The 23410-nt window shown below is 46.9% G+C and overlaps 1 protein-coding gene across 3 annotated transcripts in view; it reads right to left on the minus strand.

Moving 5' to 3' along the window:
• CLIP2 (CAP-Gly domain containing linker protein 2) overlaps positions 1–23410 on the minus strand; it is a 124718-nt gene that overhangs the window by 34589 nt on the left and 66719 nt on the right. For all 3 annotated transcript variants that reach the window (XM_065573007.1, XM_008166152.4, XM_008166153.4), the window contains exons 4-7: positions 11793–11917; positions 4594–4807; positions 3308–3505; positions 1808–1911 (exon numbers count right to left, since the gene is read on the minus strand). In XM_065573007.1, coding sequence (XP_065429079.1) covers positions 1808–1911; positions 3308–3505; positions 4594–4807; positions 11793–11917 — 641 coding nt within the window. The remainder of the gene's footprint in view (positions 1–1807; positions 1912–3307; positions 3506–4593; positions 4808–11792; positions 11918–23410) is intronic.

The following is a 23410-nucleotide window of genomic DNA, read 5'->3' on the forward strand; positions in this document are numbered from 1 at the left end:
GTCTGTGCACTCCTTAGCACATCATCTCGGTGCAGTACCACGGACAGCCTCATCACCAGCCATCTAGAGGAAGACACCCCGTTCCCAGTACTGACCTACTGAAAATAAGACATGGTCCACCCAGCACTCAACTGGATAGTCTCATTACGCTGGGGTGCACTGTTCTGTTAGGTTTACTGGGTCTCAGACAGCACACCCTCAATTGGTCACTCTTCCACCAAAGATACACCTCTACCCCAATATAACGCTGTCCTCGGGAGCCAAAAAAATCTTACTGCGTTATAGGTGAAACCGCATTATATCGAACTTGCTTTGATCCGCCGGAGCACACAGCTCTGTTCCCCCCCCTCCCCGGAGCACTGCTTTACTGCATTCTATCGAACTTGCTTTGATCCGCTGGAGTGCGCAGGCCCCCCCCCCCAGAGCGCTGCTTTACTGCGTTATATCCGAATTCGTGTTATATCAGGTCGCATTATATAGGGGTAGAGGTGTACCTGGTGGACCAAATGTCTCCTCAAATGCTTTTTTCCTTCAGGCTAATACCTCTGACACCCATCCCCTGCCCGTGTAAGGGCTCTGGCGGCAGCAGCGCTCTGACTAACTTCACCGGCTGGTGGGAGAGCGATGCCCTTTTGTGTAGTATTGTTAATAATCCATTTGCTGCGGCTTTCCGTGCACCCTGAGTCCAGTCAGTGAACCCGGCAAACGTTCTTTGAAGTGCCGGTGTCCTGCTGAATATTGAATAATGTAATCTTGGGACTGTCGGCACTTCAGAGCTGATGGCTGTGAGTGGCGGCTGATAGCGTGTTTTGTCCTAAGTACAACCTATATTAAACAGCAACAAAGTGGTTCTAATCACACTAGTCTTCTTGGACGAGAACCAGAACGATCAGTCTCCTAAGTGCGAAGTATCCCATATCTTTATCTGTCCAGGAAAGAGACTGGCCAGCAATAAACGGAGGCTGGGAATTAGGAGGAGGTTTGTACCCCTCATATGAGTGAGGTTCGGGAACAGCCTCCCAACAGGAGTAGTGTGGAAACAACCCAATCCATTTAAAAATGGAGCTTGATACATTTATGAATGGGATTGTAGGACAGGATGACTGCGATAGCCAGGGACTGGACTCAGTGACCTAGCCGGGCTCTTCTAGTTCGATGTTCATAGATTACTTTCCGCTTCAGATTTCTTTACATTCAAAGCAGCAGTTGAGCTGATTTGGCCGCGTACACGTAACACAGGAAGAGAAATAGCACTGGTGTTTTGGACGCGACAGGGGATACAAGTAATGGTCCCATTTCAAGTCTCCTCTAAACATTGCTAGGCAAAGGAGCGAGGAACTCTAGCCTACCAAACACTACCTTTCTATTGTGATTAGCCGTAGCACTTCAGCCACCTTTCTGGATAATCCTCTTTGGACAGAAGGCCTGAATGGTTTGATATGTTAACTACAGTCAGCTGGGCACGACGAATTTCCATTGCCATCTACTGCACTCACATTGTTCATCTGTTTCCCCGGTCTCCACACCACCTACTCGCTGCCCACACAAACAACAACGCCAATGCCAGCTAAAGCCCAGCGCATTTGACATGCACTGAAATCAGGGAGCCAAGCAGCTCCCAGAGTCCAGGATACATTCTGAAAAGCACAATGTAAGAGCTAGGCATCATCATCTAAGGCAAGGAAAATGCACCAATGAACTACCATGGCCTGTCTCCCCACTCCCTCCAACTTACCATGTTGTTATATTACCTCTGCTGTTTTTACACATTTCCTATTCCCACCCCATTCCCCCTTTACTACGTTACCTTTTCTCCTCTTCCAGTTGGTTCAGCAGCTCCAACTTTTCCTTCTGCACCCCATCTACCAGGGTCCGTGCTCGCTGGAGATTCGCCTCTGACTCTGTGACATACTGTAACAAAAGAAAATCCCACCCCACAGCCAGCCAGTTACATTTGCAATACACAGTTGTTAAAAGCTTAACAGGGGACTGAACTGGATAGCTCGGGGGGGTTATAAATGATATGTATGGAGGCTTTCATCTCTAGGGACCAGATTTTCCAACGAGCTCAGCACATAGGAGTCTGCTGGGTACTGTGCCCTTTTGAAAACCTGACTCCAGATAGCCATTCTGAGCACGTGAGACCTGGCCCAGAACGCTTTTGAAAATCTGGCCCTAGGTCACCAAATTAAACAGAGCCCAGGCTGGCAGTAACTAGCGCTGAGTCAACAACTTATCTGACAGTTTTAGCCCTTTTTTCTGCTCCTTAGCTAGCTACGAAGAGACTGATTTTTATGAATCAATTTGTTACTGGCAATTGTTTGATGAACGCTTTATGCAAACAGTTTTCAAGCTCTGGGGGCTGTCTGACTGGCATGTGGTTGGACAGCTATGGCACATGGTATTGTTTTTGCTTCCTGAGTGGACAATGGAAGTTTTATAAATCTGAATAGCCAGTGCCCATACTAGAGTAAACACTCCTGTCCACCTGTGAATAAGAGTTTATGCACTTCCAACACATACAATTTAATGTGAACAAAACACCATATGCACAAATGCTTGTGAAAAAAGGGGAGTGAACATGTTTAACTTTTGTGCAAATGTCCTTGCACAATTTTCCTGACTCTTCGCCCAGTGCTGGTAGTGACCAAACGTTACTCACAACTGGGGGCTATTCATTTAGTTCAGTACCTGGTGGCACTGCAAGAATCACGGGAATACAATCCCTGATTGGTAGCCTCAGCATGGAGACCATGGAGCGAATGACCCAAGGAGAACAAATTCCCCTTTCACCAGCAGATGGGCTCCTGCCACTCCAGTCTTCACCACTATTGATTAAGCATTATTGATTAGAGAGACGCTTACAGGGATACTATGTGCTCTGTCTCTCCATGCTTCCCACCCTGAATGTGGAGCCAGCAGAGCAGGCAGCAAGAATCAGTGATGGGAGAACCCTGTCGCACCACTTAGTCAGCTGTCTGGCTGCTTTGTGCGCAAAGCAACACAAAATGGCCTAAGCTGAGACCAAGAATCTAGACACCAATGTAGGTAACAGTGAAACCTCCTGGAATGGACACAGTTACATCAGCATGAAAGGCGATTACATCAATGTCTTCCACCGGCACCAAACCCAGATTCTGTCTAATGGCAAGCTGTAGGGGCTTCAATTTCGTGGGCTGAGCTGCAGATATGCAATTGGCCTGAACAACTGCCAGCAGACGAGCTTAAAGCTAAGGGTGGAGCCCGAAGCAGGGAAGGTCTGAGATAGTGCAAGGGTTTTTGGCCCTGCCTTTGCCACATGCTTTACCTGCTCATGTTGGGCCTTCAGGATGGCAATTTCCTTCTCCACCTCGCAGATGTGGCTGGTGGCCTTGGCAACCTCCGCTCTCTCCAGATCTCGCTCTGCCAGCAGCTGCTCAATGTGCTGCTGCTTTTCCTTCAGTGCCTCCTGCAGGGCGGTAGTCCCGGAGATCTTCCGGGCATAGCGAGAGGAGGTTTCCGTCAGCTAGAAAGAAGAGTTAAGCTGTGAAGGGTCTGTCGCTGTGCTCTTCCCCCCCATGCAAGCAGCGTTCACCAGACAGACAGAGCGATTGCGCACACACACAGCGCCCCTTTGGAGCTAGAGTGCAGCTCAATCCACTGATCCGGTAGCCCCCAGACGCTGCGTTCTCTGGAGCTGGGAGTTCATGGCCTAGTTGGAAGGGGTGGGGTGAGGTTCCTAGTCGGAATGAGATTGCAGACCAGCTCCCTCGGACTGGAGAGCTCTTCTGGGCAGTGATGGGAAGGGAGTTCTCCAGGAACAGGGCTAAGGGGGTGTGATGAGTGCTGTGAAGATCACAATTTGAACTTTTAAAGAACAACCGCTCTCTCTTCCCAAACACGTTTTATTTATGAGAGCCGCCGAAGAAACTCCCAAACGAAATGAGCTCAGCTGCCAGGGCTGTTCTCCACTGGACGGCAAGTATGGGAAAGTTGGATCCACTCCCCGTGGCGGACACTTGTTTGTCCTTCTCTACTTCAGCCCAGATGATAGTGGTCCACATTGATCGCCCTGTATATTCTATAGCTAGAGCTTTTAATAATAATATTTTGCATTCCCATAGTGCCTGTCTTCTCCAGGGAACCCCAAAGCATTAGGCACACAATTCATAGGAATTCTTTCCCACAACAACAAAATGTGGCCACCTCTGAAGTTGGAAGGAAGCAGCTGTTAAATACTACAAGGCAATGCTATGCAACCATTTAGGACCGGAAATGAAAAATATCGCAATCAAGATGGCATTTTAAGAAGGCAGAATATAATTATCCATGGACATGACATCACAGTCAGTGCCCCTCCCTCCGCAAATAGTGTCCTGGGATCTTTTATGACCACAAATGCTCAGGGAATCGGTTATAGCACCATCCAAGGCGGGGAGGGAAGCTAAGATTAGTCACAGTCTCCCCCGCACTTCCCATTTCTTGGCTGACTGAGCAGTAGTAGCTGCACCAATGCACCTGCTAACATGCTTAATATGAGCCCTACCACTTTGCGGAGTCAGAGCAGAAGAGATCTAGGCCCGAATTGCCCAGTGCATGAAAAGGTTCTCTCACCAATCCGCTCCGGCTGGGTCTGCCACCGACAGAGGAAGCCACGGAGCTGACAGAGCTGATGGACGAGCTACTGGGGCTGTGAGTTAAGGCTGACACTCCCATGGCCATCCGTTTGCTCTTCTTTGCTTTAGCAGGGCTGGTGGACGGGAACCCAATCCGGATCACCTTGTGAATGGGAGCGAAGAGGCCGAATTTGGGGGGGCACTGAAAATACCTGGAGCAGGAGAAAGAGAGAATGTCAGAAAGGGTATTGTCTCCACCTATACCACCCCCACACTGGGCAACACCCAGTCAGAGCTGGGAGTCCAACCAATGATACCCAACTTCTGGGAGATGTTCTACAGCCTGTGTATACAGGAGGTCACATTAGATTATCATAATGCAGAGACTATGAATCGGGAATTACAGAGGATTTAACAGTCTCCTCGCCAACACTGTGGCATTATGGGTTCCATGCGTAGAACAGGTTAGAGTCTTCCCCTTTTCCAGTGTTTTGGGGGAGGCAGTTAAGGGCCCACTCTCTGGAAAGACAGGCCCAAAATATAGGTTTGCTTAAATAACAAACAAACAAAAATTCACAGTAGCGAATATATCCAAAAGCAAAATATAAACCCCGTTTGCAGTGACCTACGTATTATATTATATCATATTTTTAATGTCGGTGAAAACAGGGTGGAGAGTTGTTGTGTTTTTGGTTTTAAACATTCATCCCGGAGTGTTTGTAACCCTGACACAGCTTGAAGTTAATCAGTAATGATTCTAGTTCAAACAGGAATTATTATGGGGGAGGACTCTGGCCTTTGTTATGCAGGAGGTCAGACTAGCCGATCCTTCTGACTTTGAAATCTATGAAAGTGACATTGACCAGTCGGATTTCACTGTGCACACTTAGTGAGTGAGGGGGGCAAAAAACAAGCATCAAACCACAGGAGGGGGCCAAATTCTCATGTCTACTGAGGCCCCTTTATACCAACTTGACAGTGCAAAGCAACCGTAAGGTGAAAGTAAATTAAATTCACACCCACACTAAGGCCCTTTTGCACATCCAGAGCATGGAAAGGAGCTTTAGTGCAAATGAGAAGAGGCCTTTGAATTGTATCAGCCTCCCTGGGCAATGTAGGGTTTTATTAGTCACACAGGTAAAGACATTTTGGTTTTGCTAGTCTGTTTAGCCAGATAATGTACCCTTAAAAAAAAAAAAAAAAAAAAAGAGGAGGAAAGGAAAGATGAGTGTTGTGGACTTGGTTAATGTGGGCTGGTTTAAGTGACACCATCCACAGCTCTCTTTTCTGCCTGGTACATCACTCCAGTTCAGCACTGTTAGGTGATGACAGAGGTTTGCCATATGGGGAGGCGGAAGGAGGAGAAGATGAGAGAAGATATGACTTTTTTTTTTTTTTTTTTAAAGAATGAGATAGAGGTGACCTTCCTCCAATATATACTCAGGAGCAGAGTGACTTGTGCAGGATCCCAGATGTCTGTGTCAAAAAAAAAAAAAAAAAAACCTCTACCCACGTTGTCCTAAGGGAAAGGCACTGGCTCTCCTTTCCCCTGCTCCAGATGCCTCACAGCTGCCTATTCAGAACTGAACCAAACCCAGAACAGAAAACTACTTGCTTTCAGTTCACAGCAAATGGGAGCTGGGCTGGGCCTACAAAATAATTTCCCTTGCCCCCTGCTTCCAACCCAACTCCGTCCACTGAGATGACTCCACAAAACAATCCAAAGCTTCCTGCACTCTAAACTCTGTCCGCCAGGGCAGGGCCAAGATTCACATGTATGAACACCAGGAGAACATGTGCATCCCTCCAGGTGCTCTTTGGCCTGGGTTAGGTTGAGGCAGCATTGCAGAGGTACATCTGGTGGGAGGAAGCCCTGAGCGGAGGACAGGAGGATTGACAAGAAAGGCTGTGGGGACTCTGTAAGGGGGCCCTGAAGAGGGAGAACAGGAGGGAGGCTGCTGCTAAGGAACTCTGGCCAGAGGGGATGGCTCAGGAAGCAACCGCCCTATTACATTTCCCAATCAAAACACTCCATGCAGAATGGGCTGTCTCTGTCTCATCACTGACTCTCCAGGTGGGGCTACTGAAGGTAAGGAAGACAGAGCAAGAAGACAAAGGAAACGAGAAGACAAGATGATGATTTTGATGCAGATAAATGAAGAAGGAAAATACCAAAACAAGAGCCACAATGGAGACAAGGGGATGGGCACGTTCAGGTGCAATCCCATTTCTGCAGTTACTTCAACTCTAGAAGAAGGACCATGGGCTGATCCTGATGCTGGCGAGAGATTAAGGCACGTCTCACTTGGGGGCCCCATTCCGCACGTGGGTGCCAGAAACCCACACTGTCAGAAACTTGGGGCCTCTTTGGAGCACGGCTTGATCTGCACAAGCCATGGGTAAGCTGTCATTGACCTGCTGCAGGTCAGCAATTGAAACCAGACAGCCTGTGCGTGTCACATTCTCTGGTGTCAGTGTAGTAGCCAAGGGAGACGATACAGTCTGGTTTGGGAGTCGTCTCCTAATGCTGAAAATGAGCCACTGGCAGGAAACGATGGAGTAAAACCTATCCCACCTGTACATAAAATAGTGACTAATCATGATTAACAATTACTACACAAGACCAATATGGATACGAATATTAACCAAGTATTAGCTTTACTGGCACACGACGTCGGCTTTCTCCAGATGTGAACAGCCGTTCCAAAATCGCCTTCCGTTTGTGAACTGGCTTGTAAACGTTGGCAGAAGCATGCGTGTCTGTCACAGGCTGATTCTATGTATATGGGAGGCTGCAGAACAGCCTGTTCTCCATCCAGAGGAGAAAATGATTCATTTGCAAGCATCTGTTCAAGCCCAATCTTTTCAAAACAACTTAAAAAACAACCCACCACTCGTCCCTTCCGCTGGCTGCCAGGCAGGCCCTGGGCCTTGGAGAAGATCACTGCTTAGGGCTGACCTCATTGCAGACTGGGGAACCAAGGAGGAAAAGCAACGTGGCTTTTGCAGACGAGCCAAAGCCCTGCTCAGCGTCACGCTGTTACAATAAGCTATGCATGGGAGGGCTGGTAACAGAATACAGAGCCCACCGTCACTAGTCTGCTAGCTTGGTTTTGGTCCAGACTGGTAGTGACTGCAAGTCACTATTAAAGGATGTCTGACTTGTAAGGGGTTGTAGCTGGAACACCGTCTTTCTCCACAGGTCATCAGTAAAAATAATACCCAGGACTTACATAATACTTTCCCCCAGTAGATATCAGAGAACTTCCAAGGAGGTAGTAACATAATCCTCCTTTTACATATGGGGAAACTGAGGCACAGAAAGATGAAGTGACTTGAACCTAGGGCCTTTGGCATCCAAAGTAGAGACCTCTGCCACTTGAGTCTAAGGAGTAACGCCCTTCATTGGCAGCACTAGTAGTCTCTTAGTCTTCATTAATGAAAGATTGCACCGGGAAAAAGGGGGGGAAATGGAGACTATGAAAATTGCTAATGGAAATAAGAGTGTGAGTAAAGGTAACTGAGGGTCACAGAACAGTGCGGGTGGAAAAGAGAAGCAGGTAAAGACAAATACAAACGCTGGTGAATTAATGGACTGTCAGTTTGCTTCCCAGGTGGGAAAATAATGGGCCAGATTCTTCTCTCGGATATACCAGTACAAATCACAAGCAGTTCCCGTCAGGTCAATGGGATTACACCAGTGCGAAGACATAAGAGAGGCAGGCACAGTGTAGCAATACTCTGCCCTTCCACGGTGCTGCACGCTACATGCTGGGCCCTCGTGCGGCAGCTTCCATCTGGTAATTGCTTTGTGAATACTGGGTACGTGCCCAGCAGCCCTGCGCAGCTACAAGGACAGTGTTGTCAGTGCGGGCATTCGTCCCCAGTGCAGGGCAGCAGGTGGGACGGACACTGCCCTTCGCCAGGGGACGACAACTTTAAACTCTGTGCTCCCCCTCAGGTGCACCGGCCCTGCCCTTCCCCCGGCTAGCCAGGACCACCCCGTCACGCCACCTGGGACAGCCCCGGAGCACTTGGAGCTGTGCCAGAATGACCCCATTTGGAATGTTTCACAGCTGCCCCCACGGCGTTGTCTCTCAGGGGAGGCAGCCAGAGCCAAGCACCAGGCTCCAAGCACCCTTTGCACACACCTACAGCACTCCCAGGCATTTCCACTCGCTTTTCCCATCTCCCCAGAGTGCCACTCTCTCAGGTTTTGCTCTTCCAGCAGTGGCAGATTTCAAAAGAGGGCAGCACCACCCCTTCATCTCCACGCCCTGCCAGTCTACTGTCTTCAGCTCCCCAGGGACAATGGCCTTCTTTGGAGACCGCTCGTGACATGCACAGAGCCAGAGTGAGCCCAGAATAGGGTGACCAGAGAGCAAGTGTGAAAAATTGGGATGGGGCTGCGGGGTAATAGGAACCTATATAAGAAAAAGACCCAAAAATCGGGGCTGTCCCAATAAAATCGGGACATCTGGTCACCCTGGCCCAGAAACCACCAGAAAACAGCATGGTGCTATCACATGTCTGATCAGCGTCAGCCATGCTAACACGCCACCCAAAGACCAATAGAAATTCACCCAGCAATGGCCTGAAAAACAAACCAGGATGAGTGTCTCGGTCACTAGATGGCAACAGTTAGCAAAGCCAAAGCAAGCGTTCTGCCCCCCCCCCTTGCTTGAGTCCCAGGACTTTGGGATTTTGCTGGGACAAGCCCAGCGCATTAAAAATGACGCCCCGGCAGGTCAGCGTTGGGGACAGGGAGCGTGGCAGGTGCTGAGTGCTGGCGCAGGGCATCCTTTGTGGTGCAGCAGCAAAACGAAAGGTGTGTGTTTTAGCAAGACGGCTTTCCTCCAAAGGCTTCGCTGAGCAACTCACAGCTTTCAGCGGCTTTGACAGCACAGCCATCGAGGACTGGGACATGCAGAAAAGCAGAAGGTCGGCTCGGGCTACAAGGGTCAGTTGAGACAACGCTGCCAAACCTGCAGTCAGAACACAGGAGGGAGGGAGACCCACTCCAATGGGTGCCGGTTGAACTATTAGCCGGAGGTTTGCTGCTGATGTGCCTGTGTTGTACGGGGGGCTACATTGTACTGCTTAAGAGCTCTGTGGTTCGCGTGAGTCCCATGAGACCTGCCCCTATATTATGGCACAGTACAGATTTCCCCCTCCCTCCCTCCTCCTGTTTAAACTGAAATCTCCACCTATTAGCCCCCTAATTCACTCCTGTTCGCTATTCCCCACTGTGGGACTGAACTGCCCCCACATCTGACAGCGTGGCACAGGGTTTGCAAGTGACGGAGGAGAAAGTCTTGCAGCCAGGAGACCTCGGTGACTGGCTTTGCCGGGGGCCTCCTACTTACCTGAACCACCTCTGATCCCAGCATCATGGTCTTAAAGCAGAAAGGTGAATTCCTGCTCAGAGCAAGGCTAACCTGACAACGAGCAGGGAGCTGGAGGCAGAACCAAGTTTCTCTTACAAATGGGTGGGAAGTGGGGGCAGAGGCAGGACTGGATCTCAGTAGCAGAATCCCGGAGCCCTGCGCTCAATACACCCCTCTCTTACCTTCTACGTCCACACAGAAAACAAGTTACTTTGGGGCACTCTGAAGATAAAACCTGCAGCTACTTTATCACTGAGTGATGGAGAGCAGGCACCTGGCTGGATTCATTCCATAGCTCATCCTCCAGCATCCTCCCTTCCTTTCTCTCCTTCGCCTCGGGACGTGACTGGACCTCGGGGACTCTCCGCTTCCAGTCATTTGCTGGTTTATTGTGATGCCTTCATGCTGGCATGCGACAATACATAGTCATTCCTGTTTCAAATAAAGATTCGTGGCCAGCAGACACCCAGGCTGCCAGAAATGAATGACACTGCTGCAGAAACCGGGACCCATTGAGTAATTGGCAGTTCCATGCTATTTTCGAAGTTACACTCTAGCCTCTGCCATAGCTGGGTTTCCCGAGGAAGCCCGGACGTAGTAATAATGTTTCATGGTACTGTTGCTATCCCACGTACCTTATTTACTAACCAGAGTCAGACTGCCTTTGGTCACTGATTTATAGCTGTAAATAGAAAGATCAGGGCTGTGCTAAGATTTATAGGACTCTGCACAACACCTGAAAAATTAGAGTGAACACCAGGGATCAATGAACCATTTCAGATACTGTGAGAACCCACCCAAACATTGATCCAAACCCTGACCTTTATCAGGTTTAAAAGGATTGAGAATGTTCCCTACCACTATTCCCATTAATGGACCTGCCGTAGCATCTGGAGAGTCTGTTCTGACTGTATTTCCACACGAGTCAAGCATGAGTTCCAGAACCCAGAACCAAACTTCCCCAAAGTTCAGGGTAACTCACGATCTGAGGTTTGGGGTCACAGTTTGCAGCAAGAAGTCTCATCAGCTCTCCTGCCCAGTTTCACAGACCCAGAAGTTGGAGATAGTTTGGAAGAGCACGCTGCCTTTCTGATATTTACCCAATGCCAAACTGATCTGGTCGACTTCACAGCTTTGCCCTTCACCAGCAGACAGATGCCTGCTGAAAGCTACACTGCTGTAGAAGGCACTGAATGGATTCAGGGGTTGTAAGTTCAGTCTGCAAACAGATGCCATGCTTAAGAATCACTACAAGCCTGGAGCAATAACTTAATGAACTGTTCATTCAGGGCTCATTAAAAGCCTCGCCTCCAGTAAGAAGAGATGCCCAGCATGTTGAGACGATCTCACGTCCTTATTATGTAGAAAGCGGAAAGGGTGAATTATACATAGACTAGGGAAAGTGAAGGATTTGTGACGGAAACGTCTGATGGTGAGTGGTCTTAATAAAGTCACAGAATCACAGAAACCAGACATGGGGGAAAACCCAACAACGAATCTCTTCTTTAAAATAAATAAACAAACGAACTTTTCTCTCAAAACTTTTAAAAAGTTTAAAAATACTCCAGTAATGGGACTTCCACCACTTTCCTGGGGAAACTACTTCCCAGTCTAAAGACCTCACCATTAGAATAGTCCCCCAACCCCCAATATACAGTCTAGATGTCCCCTGCTTAAATTCATAGCATAAGTTCTAGCTCTGCCTCCTTTGACCACCCTAAGCAGCTGGCTTTTGGACTCCACATTATATTGGTAGGTTTCGGGCACCCTTTCAGACCCCAAGTTGGAGCACAGCGCACGTATACAGTACCTTGTACCAGCGACTGCCCCATCATTCTTCCCTAGAGGTTCATCAAGTTCCACTCCACACCATTCTCCTTTGGCAAAATCTGTCTCGCCCACATAGCGCACAACTCCCGTTTTTGTCCCGCCAACCTGTTGGTTATCAAAACGCTGGAGGTTAGAAGCAGAAGCACCAGCACTAAAGTGAGGACACACAGGGTGGGGAGACTGGGAGGATAAGGAATGGGATGCACAAGAAAAAAAGTTTGCAATACAGCCCTGCTGTGTCACAGTTAGAACACATGGATCCAGTTCAGACACTCTCCATTCCAGGCATCCTCCAGCAATGAAGTTCTTCCGAGAGCTGAGGACAGACAAAGGTTTTCCTCACTCCCCGTCGCCTGGGAAGAAGATGCTAAGGCAGAGGTAATCAAATCTCACGTTTCAGCAGGTCAGCTAATTGCGGTAGACTTCATGAAAGGGCTTTCTGCCCTCATACACAACGAGCTGCCTGGATCACAGGTGGTTGGGTTTGGTTTTCAGCCTCCCTCTGAAATGGCAGATACTGAGCAAAACCGAGGCAGGATGCCAGGCATGACGGACGATTGGTCCAGTCCAGCACAGCACATATTTTATTCTTAGGCCTTGCCTACACTTAAAAGGTTTACCAGGATAGCTGTACCATCAAACCCTCATAGTAGAGATGCAGTTTATACTGACATACAAGTCCTACTGCCAGTATAGCTTATATGAGTTCCCTGAATGAAAACTATCCCAGAAAAAGGACCGAACTGCATCTACGCTAGGGCTTTTGGGTATTTCAGCAAAATAAATAAAATAAATCATGCCCCTAACTGACACAGCTATGCCTGCAAAGCTTTAGATCAGGCCTCAGAAAGAAACCAAAACCAGAAGAAAAAAAAATGCACAATTACCCACTTGCATAGTCCGTGCCAGGTATGAAACAGTGTGAAGTTCTACATATTTTGCATACTACTACTAAAAATGTGTGTATAATTGAACAGCAATAGTACACCAGCTGGTATCTTTCTTAACATTAGAAGCTACAACAGGCTTGCTGAGTTATCTCCGTTCTGAGGAGAATAGCTAATATGGACATATAAACCTTATAAAGTTTTATATTGCAAATAGGTTTCCTCATGATTAAAGCTTTAGAGTAGCTTTCAGAAGGTAATAATGAAATAATAATAACACCACTTAGCTCTTAGATAGCGTTTTTCACCAGGGAAGCTGTTTGATCAATAGCTCAGTTCCAAAATAGAAAGGTTACCGCAGTTGCCTTGTTTCCAAGAATAATAAGAAATGAGACACGATGAAACTAATAAGTTAGAATTTTTGCTGACAAATGAACATCAAGTGACTGGTTTTGTTGCTGGGGTTTTTCCAATTAGTTATTTTTATACTGAACTTTCTGTAAACTGGTGACATAAAGTTATCCTCAGCCCTTTCACCCTGTAAGACAATGCCAGCTTCCTCAAACATTATCTCATTTATGCAGATTTTTTGTGGGGGAGAAGGATGGTTACAGACTTACGGGCTCTGTGGTAGGCAAAAGAGTGAATTTTTTTTTATTGCTGATTTAAGCAGGATTTTTCCACAGCGACACTAATTAAGGACGAATTAATTTGAATCTGATTGGACGAGGCTGCAAGGCTCCAAGGTAGGTCTCATCTCTGATTTGTCCAAAGGTCCTGGAAGGCAGCGCATCAAGGCTGAGAAAGTCAAGATTGCAAACTAAAAAAAATCAAGGGGAAGGCTGAGAATCCTCGCTGTTTGGGTCCACAAGCCACCTGCAGGAAGACCAACCTTCCAGAATCTCCAAGGCTGATCACCTTGGAGAGACCAAGTCACATCATCAACAAATAGGCCACTCTGGCCTCTGATCAGTCTTTCCCTGAACCCAAAGCAGGCCCGCTAGCACATAGCGCTGCGCCAGTGGAACATCATCCTCTAGCTACTTGACTGCAGATTCAGCCCCGACACTCTGAGAGCAGATGACTGCAAGTGCTGAAGAGTTTGCAACACCCCTATTATCTCAAATGTTCTATTTTTATTCACTGGACAACATCCCACCCTTTTTTATTTTGAGGGGTGAAAGTGTGGCCGTGTCCATGTTCCCCAGGTTTAAACAGATCTAAGTATTGTCTCATAAAATTATTCAGAGTGCATTCTATGTTTAAACGTCTTGAGAAGCTGGAGATTGCATGCTGTAATTTCTGGTAAAGAAGAGTTGTCAAACTTCTTAACAAGAGTGTTCTATTAAAGCCTGTATTAGATCTCTGCTGGGACAGGGGAGGAATGGGTTAGCCACCGCACAAGAACTGAAGTCTAACAAGGAAGCTTTAGAATTGGTTCTGAGTTTGTGGTCCAGACTTTAGATAGTAATTCAGTTTCAGTGTTAAACATATTTAACCGTTCAAGCTATATATTTGATTGACATTAGTAGAATTCTTTAGTTAGTATTTATAATGAAATGGACATCCATCTTCATCTTAGAATTTATAAGGATTGATTATTTAGGGTATTAATTTGAAGATTTAATTCTAATCCAACATCAAGACTAATTTGTTAATTTGACCTTGAGTTGATAGTTGTATTCATAACTGGAGTTTAATATTAATACTAGCTTAACTTTAGGTTATATGTTTCCCTGCTTTTACTTTGGTTGATGGGTTTTAATGAAATTTATAAAGATACATGGAGTCACATTTCTTTCTACAAGCTATGTGGGTCCAGAACCTTTGAGGGCCTGGGGTGGATACCAGCTGGTCAACTTAAAAGTCTGACCAGCTCCCCCTGATTAGTCCTTGGTTCTCACAGTGCTACACTAAAGTCTTCTTCCTCCTCTTGGCTTGTCTACCCTAGAAAGTCACACTGCTTTAGCTATACGTAGATGGTTAAAGCAGCACAACCCCTAGTGTGGACACAGTTATATTGGTGTAAAGGTGATTTATACCAGCATAGCTATTCCTATTTGGGAAGGGGAATAACTCTGTTGGTATAAGACATCTTATACTGGTAAAACTGTATCCACATAAGGACATTTACTGGTATTAACTATTTCTATAAAAAAAAAAAGGTCAACTCTACTAACCAGAAGAGTAATAACCGGTAACATTTTGTCTACACTTAACAGTGACAACAATACGGAGTTTTCCCCTAAAGTAAGTTTCAATTCTTCTCTTAGCTAGCCTGATATATTCCATAGAACTTGTCACCATCAGTCAGGATTATCTTATCCCCTAAGCGAGCATAGACACAACTGTCCCATAGGGTTGCCAATTTTGATTGGACCTGGTCGGGAAGGTTTCATCACATGACAATCTTTAATTAAAGTTTAATCTTTAATTCCTGGAGACTCCAGGACAATCCTGAAGGGCTGGCAACCCTACTGTCCTGTGACAAGCAGCGCTCCCACGACCCCGAAGGGACTGGGGAACACACTTATAAGTCAATAATGAATAGTCAAGACTGTCATATTTGCATGATAGCATTAGAACCAATTGTTGAACGTCCCATCCCCTGGCAGGCATACAGGAACGTGTGTGTGGTGAACCCAGAAAATTCATCTGACTCAGACATCCAGATTTATTCAACCTTGATAATCTGCTAATGCTGCTAAAATAAGTATTTTTAAAAAAAAGCCAGCTGGCAGGTTGCATCAGTCCATGAGCTGAATGGTTTAATCAAAATGTAGGCATTCATTTCCATCAAGCACTCAAATGAGCTCCCAGCTTTATCACCTTGGAATGAGAGCAGTAGGGCTGCCCAGGAAAAACAAAGGCGGCAGCAATTGTATGGAGGCAGCCAGAGAGAGCCGATGGATAGGGCATGAGAGGCATATACAAGACTCTGGAGTTTTTTTCCCAGCTCTGCTACTGGCTTGTCCTGTATCCATGAGCAAGTCACTTCAGCTCACGGTGCCTCGATTTCCCCTTCAGTACACGTCTGCTTTTATAAAATACTCCACAACCTATAGGTGGGAAAAAGCAAAGTCTGACCTGGCTTTAGCATCGCCACTTTGGCCACTATCAGCAGACTAACGTCTGGAGGATAGCAACAGGCTGTTGGTGTTGCCAAGGTCACTGGGGCATGGTTTCTAAGGAAACCATATTTGTGATTTTCCTCCTTATGAAACCAGAAGCTGGGCAATGCACTCCTGAGCTGCAGCTCCTGTCTCCAAAGCATGTTTTTATTCACCTCTAACACCTGTGCATTGCTGCACCATGGGACTTGGGTAGTACATGCAACGCCATAGATTAGTGAAACGTACTGGACTAATCTCTCTGCAGAGTAAATCTGTTTATTCAACTACCCCATACTGTCCCCCCATTTCAGCAGGTCTGTTCTGAAAGGAGTGCATAGTTAATTCTTCAGGTGCTAAATTAGTGTCATTTGTAATTGGAAACAATACATACACACAGAGCCATGAATGGGAAGGACTACCTGAGCTAGATGGGATTCGAACTGGCAACGTAGAGAAAGGATGTGTAGCAGCATTGCCAATCTGGAGAGATGCCCAGTATTCCCTGCTAGTTTAAGTCATGGTTACTCTAAGAAGCAAAGACAAAGCAAACACTACCACCCACCCCAACTCTGGGACTGTGCTCGTAGAGTCTGCTGAAAATTTAAAAACAACCACCACCACCCCCATTAATTTTGGCCTTTTTAGAAAATGAAAAATTTCCCACCAAAAAAAAAAAAAAAAAAACCACCAACCAACCCCACTTGGTCATGTTCCAAAATTTTTAATTAAAATTTTCAATGGAGATTATCATCAAAAATATCACAAAAAAGAAAATGGGTTTTCAGTAAATGAGGAACTTGGATTATTGTTTCAATAAAAATCACTAGTAATTATTATTTTTTGCAAAAAAGAGGGAGGAAGAGGTCAGATTTGAACCCTGCAAAATGGAAACAGCTATGATTTTTAATTTTTTTTTGTAGACCAGTTCTAATCCTCCAGGCCTTTCAGCTTCAGGAAAAACATCCAGGACAAACCGTTTCGCCCATCACAATCCACCCCCCTCTGACCCAAGAAAGGGGCATCATCAGGATGAACTAAAACTGCCTCTGATCCAAACACCTGTAAACTGTGGGGAAGTTTGACTCCAGACTCACCGTCTAGATCTGCTTAAAAGTCATTCACTGAACAGTATCTTCCCAATCCTGCCCTTTCCCCAATCTTGACGCTCTCTAAGCGCTTCAGGAGAAAGCATTTAGCTCAAACCCTTTGACAAAGTGAAGCCAGAGGAGTAGATCAATCTTGCATCTCATTCCGAGAGATGGCAGAGCAAAGGAAGATGTGTGAAGCCAAAGACACCTACTGTGTCACTTTCAATAAGGAAGGCATAAAACATGTAATGTAAAGGAGAAAAATGGAGTCAAACCACTATCCCAAGGCTGAAAAGTCAATGATCTTTATCCTTCCAGACACCATCCCACCATCCTCATTAGAGTTTCTAACATATTGTTTAAACAACTTTGGCTGATTAGGACTAGACAGTGTTTCAACCTGGCAGCTACAGAAGCATGAGTCATGCCTGTTTCCAGCTTCCTCTCTCTAGTCTTCATTTGCTCTTTTCTCCGATTTTCCCTCTTCTTCACCATTTCTCTCCTTACATCCGCTCCATTCGCCCTATGCCTACAGGCCCTGGTCTCAGCACCCCTCTCTAAACTGACAGACAGAGATTGCACTGCCCGATTAAAACATTTTGGTAGCTACTCTACCAATCCCGACTCACTCCTTTTACAGTAACCCTGAGCACCCTCCAATGACAGAGTACTGCTGTCATTTGGAAGGCTGAAGTAGGAATGATTACCATTGTATATGAAGTACATGACTGCCATTGTAACATGCTGACTGTGTGACGCCTCTTCCATTAGTGGTTCATCCACATAGAGGATAAGGAGTCTACTACTACTAACAGCCAGCAGAGTTACCTCTGTAGCTCAAGTGGGAGAAGCCTGCACTTCGGTGCTAAAGATTCCAGCCTCCAGCAGTGCTAAGCATTCATGGTGGGGAACTGTGTTACACAAGCATTAAATTACGGAGGGCATTTTTTTGGCCAGTGCCTGGGGAGTTTTGTTCCAGATGCTACAGAATGCATGGGAAAGAGAGAAAACATGATCTTCAAAAACAGGGAGACAGACACACAAAGGAAAAAGAGAGCCCGACTGGCTATGTCCCAGTTTGGCACAAGGTCATTAGTCACTCACTGCAGAGTAGCTGGCAGCGTGGTTTTAAGGTGCAATACGTGTCTCTTCTCATGTGGTGACGTAGGTGCCATGAATAGTTTGTTTAAGATAAAATAAAAAAAGTTATTCGTCTCAAGTCCAGTCAGGTCACCATCCAAACCAATAGGGAAGTGAGGGTCAAAGGAATGCACAGGACCAGAAATACAGGACAGAGAAAATGGATTGTCCCCAATGAAGCTGTAAAGGTTTTTACCAAAACCTCAGTCGGGAGTCTCCACCCAGCACCCCAGCGCTGGATTTGCAGAGATGAAAGTTCCATTAATGCAGCCGATGCAAGAGACGTTTGCACACATCTCTCGAGAAGCAATGAGAAAATAATCTTTTCAGGATCCAATGCAAGAGGAAACCCTAGAATTACTGCTTCTCCTTAGGAGGCTGTCTCTGTTATAAAGGCTGTCCATGTTAATAACACAGTCCTATCTGCTGAAGGCCACTTACAACTCCTCTTTAATGATATATATTGCAAGCAGAACACTAGTATTTGCCAGCATGCCAGCTAAATGAATGCTTATGAGGGCATGCGTGCACACCGAGAAGGCCTCCAAAGGGTTGATTTGAAAGGAGGGCAGGAGGGTTGGTTTGGGATTGTTATTTCTGTGTGACAACAGCAAGAAAGCCACATTTGGGACCATAGAAGGACCACTAGACCAGGAGTTCTCAACTTTTTCTTTCTGAGGCCACCCCACATGCTATAAAAACTCCACAGCCCACCTGTGCCACAACAACTGGTTTCCTGCATATCCAGTAGATTAAAAGCCAGGGCCGGCATTAGGGGGTAGCAAACAAGGCAAATGCCGAGGGTCCCCATGCCACAGGAAGCCCTGCCAAGCTAAGTTGCCCAGGATTTGGCTTCAGCCCCAGGCGGCCGGGCTCGGGCTTCGGCTTTCTGTCGTGGGCCCCGACGAGTCTAACGCCGGCCCTCCTCTCTGGTTTATTTTGGCAGATCCCCTGAAACCTGCTCGCAGCCCCCCCAGGGGGCCCCGGACTCCTGGTTGAGAACCACTGCACTAGACTAACAGACCTAAGGGGTTGGGGTTTTCCTGTCTCTCCTGTCAATGGCCATGACCCCGTAACTCCCCATCATACAACATTCAGCATCCAAAGAAGCTGCCTATCCTTGTCTGTTATCCAGGGACCTCCATAATCCAGCCAGGGCTTTGTTTTTGGGCTAGGCAACATATAGACTTCAGTCCACTAATTCTGTAGCAACTTGGGCCTTGTCTACACTAGAGACCAATCAATTGTAAGTGTCTCTCACTCACTGGAATGTGCCTGTTGTTCACGCATAAATTGGCCACAGCTGATCATCTGCCAGACAACAACTGGTGGAGTTAATCTGATCATTTATAGGGTTAAGCCCCGAGTCCAACTCATTATCATTCAGACGCTTGTACGCCATTGTAGGCACAACAGACTGGCACAACTAGTGTGCAGTCAACTCTGGCAGCTATGCATCTTTGACAGGGGTCACAGCTGACAGTCCCCTCAGCTGACCAACCTCACTAGTTCACCAGCTGAGAGCCCCCCCGCTACCATCTTTCATGGGAATGCGGGGCAGGGGTGTGGCCAGGAAGAGGGGAACCACATGTGGGGCATTTGGGGGGAGGGAAGGGAAGATAGCTTGCTAAACACGCTGGCCATATGAGTACAAGCCCACCTGACCCCTGGCTCCAACCTCCACGTGTGCCCCACGCCATAACGTCCACACTGCTATTTTTAGCATGCTAGCTTGAGTGAAGCTAGTGCCTGGCTGTCAACCCGGGCTGCGAGGCTCACTCCCAGCTGCTGTGTAGACGTACCCTAGGACTTTCAGAACTGTTACATCTTGTCTACCCTGGGCTAGCAAGCCGTTTTCCTTTAAACCCCATGGTGTGTGTGTGTGGCGGGGGGGGGTTGGAGTCTGCTTTGGGCCAGACAGTGTGAGAAAAGAGGGAGGAAGAGAAGAGGGAATGGTACCTTCCACTTCAGGAATTCCTTGCCTCAAAGATGTACGAGTTAAGCCTCACAATATTATCACCCTCCTTTTAAAATGGGGAACCTGAGCCAGAGAGCGGCTAAGTGACTTGCCCAAGGTCACATAAGTCAGTGGCAGAGCCAGGGACAGAACACAGATGTCTTGAATCTCTATTCTGTCAGGATCCTGGGCAAAGGTAGGCAGAACTAGTGGCAGGAGTTTGGGATTCCAGAACTGGAGCCGGGGATCAGAGCCAATATCACGGTCAAGAGTCAAGATGAGGGTCAAGCCGGAGTCAGAGTCAGGAGTTAAGCCGAGGGTGAGAGAAGGAGACAGTCAGGAATCAGATTGAGGATCAATACTGTATCTGGGTCCGTGTTATGGTTCCAGGGGTTGGTTGGGAGTCAGACTCTAAGTCTGAGCCAAGGTCAATACGGGGAGCTCAGGAACAGAGAAGCAGCTCAAATAAACTGGTTGTCTCTAAGGGGCCACAAGTACTTTTGTTCTAGAAACAGGGCAGTTTTGGCAGCTAGTTAGGGATCTGCATCGTTGCCTGATAGCCCTGCAGGCCCAGGTTCAAGTCCTGCCAATCCTTACATGTCCCTTGCTTTAACCATTACAGCAGGCTATAGGTATCCATTAAGGATGGGGTGGGGCTCCTACAGAGCCTCCCCAACATGCATTTCTATCCACACCATCACATGCTCGGAGCAGGCTGGGTGCCTACTTCATGCTCCAAGAGCACAGGCTCTGAGCTGGGGTCCGAGTTCACCCCCCACCTGAGGTTTGGTCTTATTGGCTACTGAAAATCAACACTGACCTCAACCTAAGCTACTTCCCTGAGTTCAGCTGCCCCTACAGTCCCTTCCAGGACAGCCTCTTCTTTCCTACTTCCTTCTGTCCCTACGAGAGGCACCCACGCAGTTATACTGTGGTTGGAGCTATGCAACAGTGACCTCAAGTCTTACCGCAGAGATTTTAAGGTGACTCAGCAGAACATGCCCACGTTTCTATATAGGGTCTTAGAGCCGACCACACTGTTACATTCGCCAGCCAAGACACAGACTGTAGCTCTCCCCTGGACTGATTTGCAAGAAGGTGATGAAATATTTATTACGTCTTCTCTGAAAGCACTAAGTACCTCGGTGGAAGCAAAGAATGTGAGGGGTCTCCCTTCCGAGACTGATACAAGCCCAGGAAAGGCACTTCCTTACTGCCCTCTGCGAAACCTTCTATTGGAGCACCTACCCTCCTGTAAGTCCACGGCCATTTGGATGAACTTGGCCGACTGGCTAAGAAAGAGAAGGGCAGAATTTGCTCCACTACCATTTTCCTGCAGCTGAACTCCAAGGGGCTCAGGCGCTGCTAAGTAATTCAAGGCCAACATATGGCTCCAGAGAAAGTAGCAACCTCACTGCTCCATTGGCGAGGTTTAGGTTGTAGTTCTCGTTATGTGTGAGCTATTAATTCAAATTATTTAGACTCGGGTGGTAAAAGGCCCATTTCAGCTTCAGGCTGCCAGATTGAGTTTATATCTTTAAAAAAAAAAAATGAATCGAATGAATTTGATTAGTTTATTCATGAGACACCTCTGTAGTTTGCCAGGAGCTAGGGGTTGCATATACAGCAGACAGAAAGAAATAATTTGCAATGCGCATCGGAGAGAAGAATCTAATTAAAAATCCTTCTCAAAGGGGCGAACCCAGAGTCTGTTTCCACCAGGCGTAGATATCCAGCTCAACTTATTCTCTCTCTTGCTCTCATTTTATACTTTCACCTTCTTGGCACTAAGACTCATTACATTATCTAACATTTTTCATCTACAGCGAGTTCTAGCTAAAGCATAGATTTTTGGACCTATAGAATAATATATAATATATTAGATCAGTTGCTAACATATAATATATTAGATCAGTTGCTCATCTGCTTATTTGCAGCGTCAAGAAGTTTTCCATTAGGTGCCGCTTTGTACAACCCCAGCTCTGTATTTATGGTTCCATATTTCAGTGCTGAATAAAGACCACACTCCCGGTTAGCATTCGAGAGGAAGACTAAAGGTAACAATACCTCTATAGAGTGCTTTTTCCCCTTTATTTTTTTTTTTAAATAGACAGACATAGGGAACAGTCACTTGCCACATGAGTGAAAAAACAGCCTTTTCTGGGGTGGAACACCCTCATGTGTCAGCAAAGTAACACACATTTTGATCCCCCCGCGCTCCTCCAAATTAATTTCTCCAAATGAAAAACACAAAGAGATTTTCTTCATAGGCACAAAGAAAGTGGAAATGTGGCCAAGACACCCAAGTTAACTCTTTTCTCCTAAAAACTTCTTGTGAAATCTTTAATGACCACATGTCACAAGCCCCAATTCTGCACGACATTACTCTGGTTTCACACAATTGTAACTCCACTGAAGCCAAATGTAACATAGTGGCAAGTCAGGACTTCTTTGCAAAGCAAGGACAACCTTGAGATGTTCTCCTAACAATCCACTATGCGTTATGCTTCGCCCATCCGACAAAGATTCGCTCATTCTGAGGGCCCAACTTGAGAAACTGTGGACTTGATATGCAGGGGTACTGAGCATCCACAACTGCAAATGCAGCCAATGAGAGATGAGAGTGCTTAGCACCTACAAGAGGTCAAGCCCAAGGCGGCTTGGATCGGGAACCCAAACATCAGCTGCCATTTTTGAAAGTGTTAACGCAAGTGATTTTCCCAAGGCCACCAAAGTTGTCTGTGGTAGAACCAGGCCTAGAAGCAATTCTCCTGACTGCCAGTCCACTGCCTTGTTCACCACACCATCATTTCATTTACCTGGACATCAAACTATGGGGGGGCCCCATTTTCCAAAGCAGCGACTGCATCTTAATAGATCTCCCCTCCCATTTGCAGTCACATCATTTCCCTGCGGCAGCTACACCAGTTGCGTACATGGGACAGTGAGAGTATTTCATGTATTCTTAACGATTTTTAAAGGAGTTGTTTTGTCCAGTTAATCACACTGTCTGCTCTAGCTCTTCACTTCCTCTCCCCACTCCTGTCTGTTCTGTTTCTCTCCGCTGGAAAATGGGGTGGTTGCCAGCACCATGCGAGAAGCCAATTCTTCTCTGATGACCACCAGTTACGGTATGTCTACACTGCAATTAAAAACTTGTGGCTGGCCTGTACCAGCTGACTCAGGCTCAGGGGATGTTTAATTGTGATGTAGACATTTGGGCTCGGGTTGGAGCCTGGGCTGAAGGACCCTGACGGGGGTCCCAGACCTTGGGCTGCAGCCTGAGCCCAAACATTTACACCTCAATTAAACAGCCCCTTCGCCCAAGTCCCATGAGCCCAAGTCAGCTGCAGGTGTCTAACGGCAGTGTAGGCATACCCTGAGTGCTCCACAGACAATACTTTGGGAAGCTC

Source organism: Chrysemys picta, chromosome 19 (assembly GCF_011386835.1).
Source record: "Chrysemys picta bellii isolate R12L10 chromosome 19, ASM1138683v2, whole genome shotgun sequence".
NCBI classification, from domain to species: Eukaryota; Metazoa; Chordata; order Testudines; family Emydidae; genus Chrysemys; species Chrysemys picta.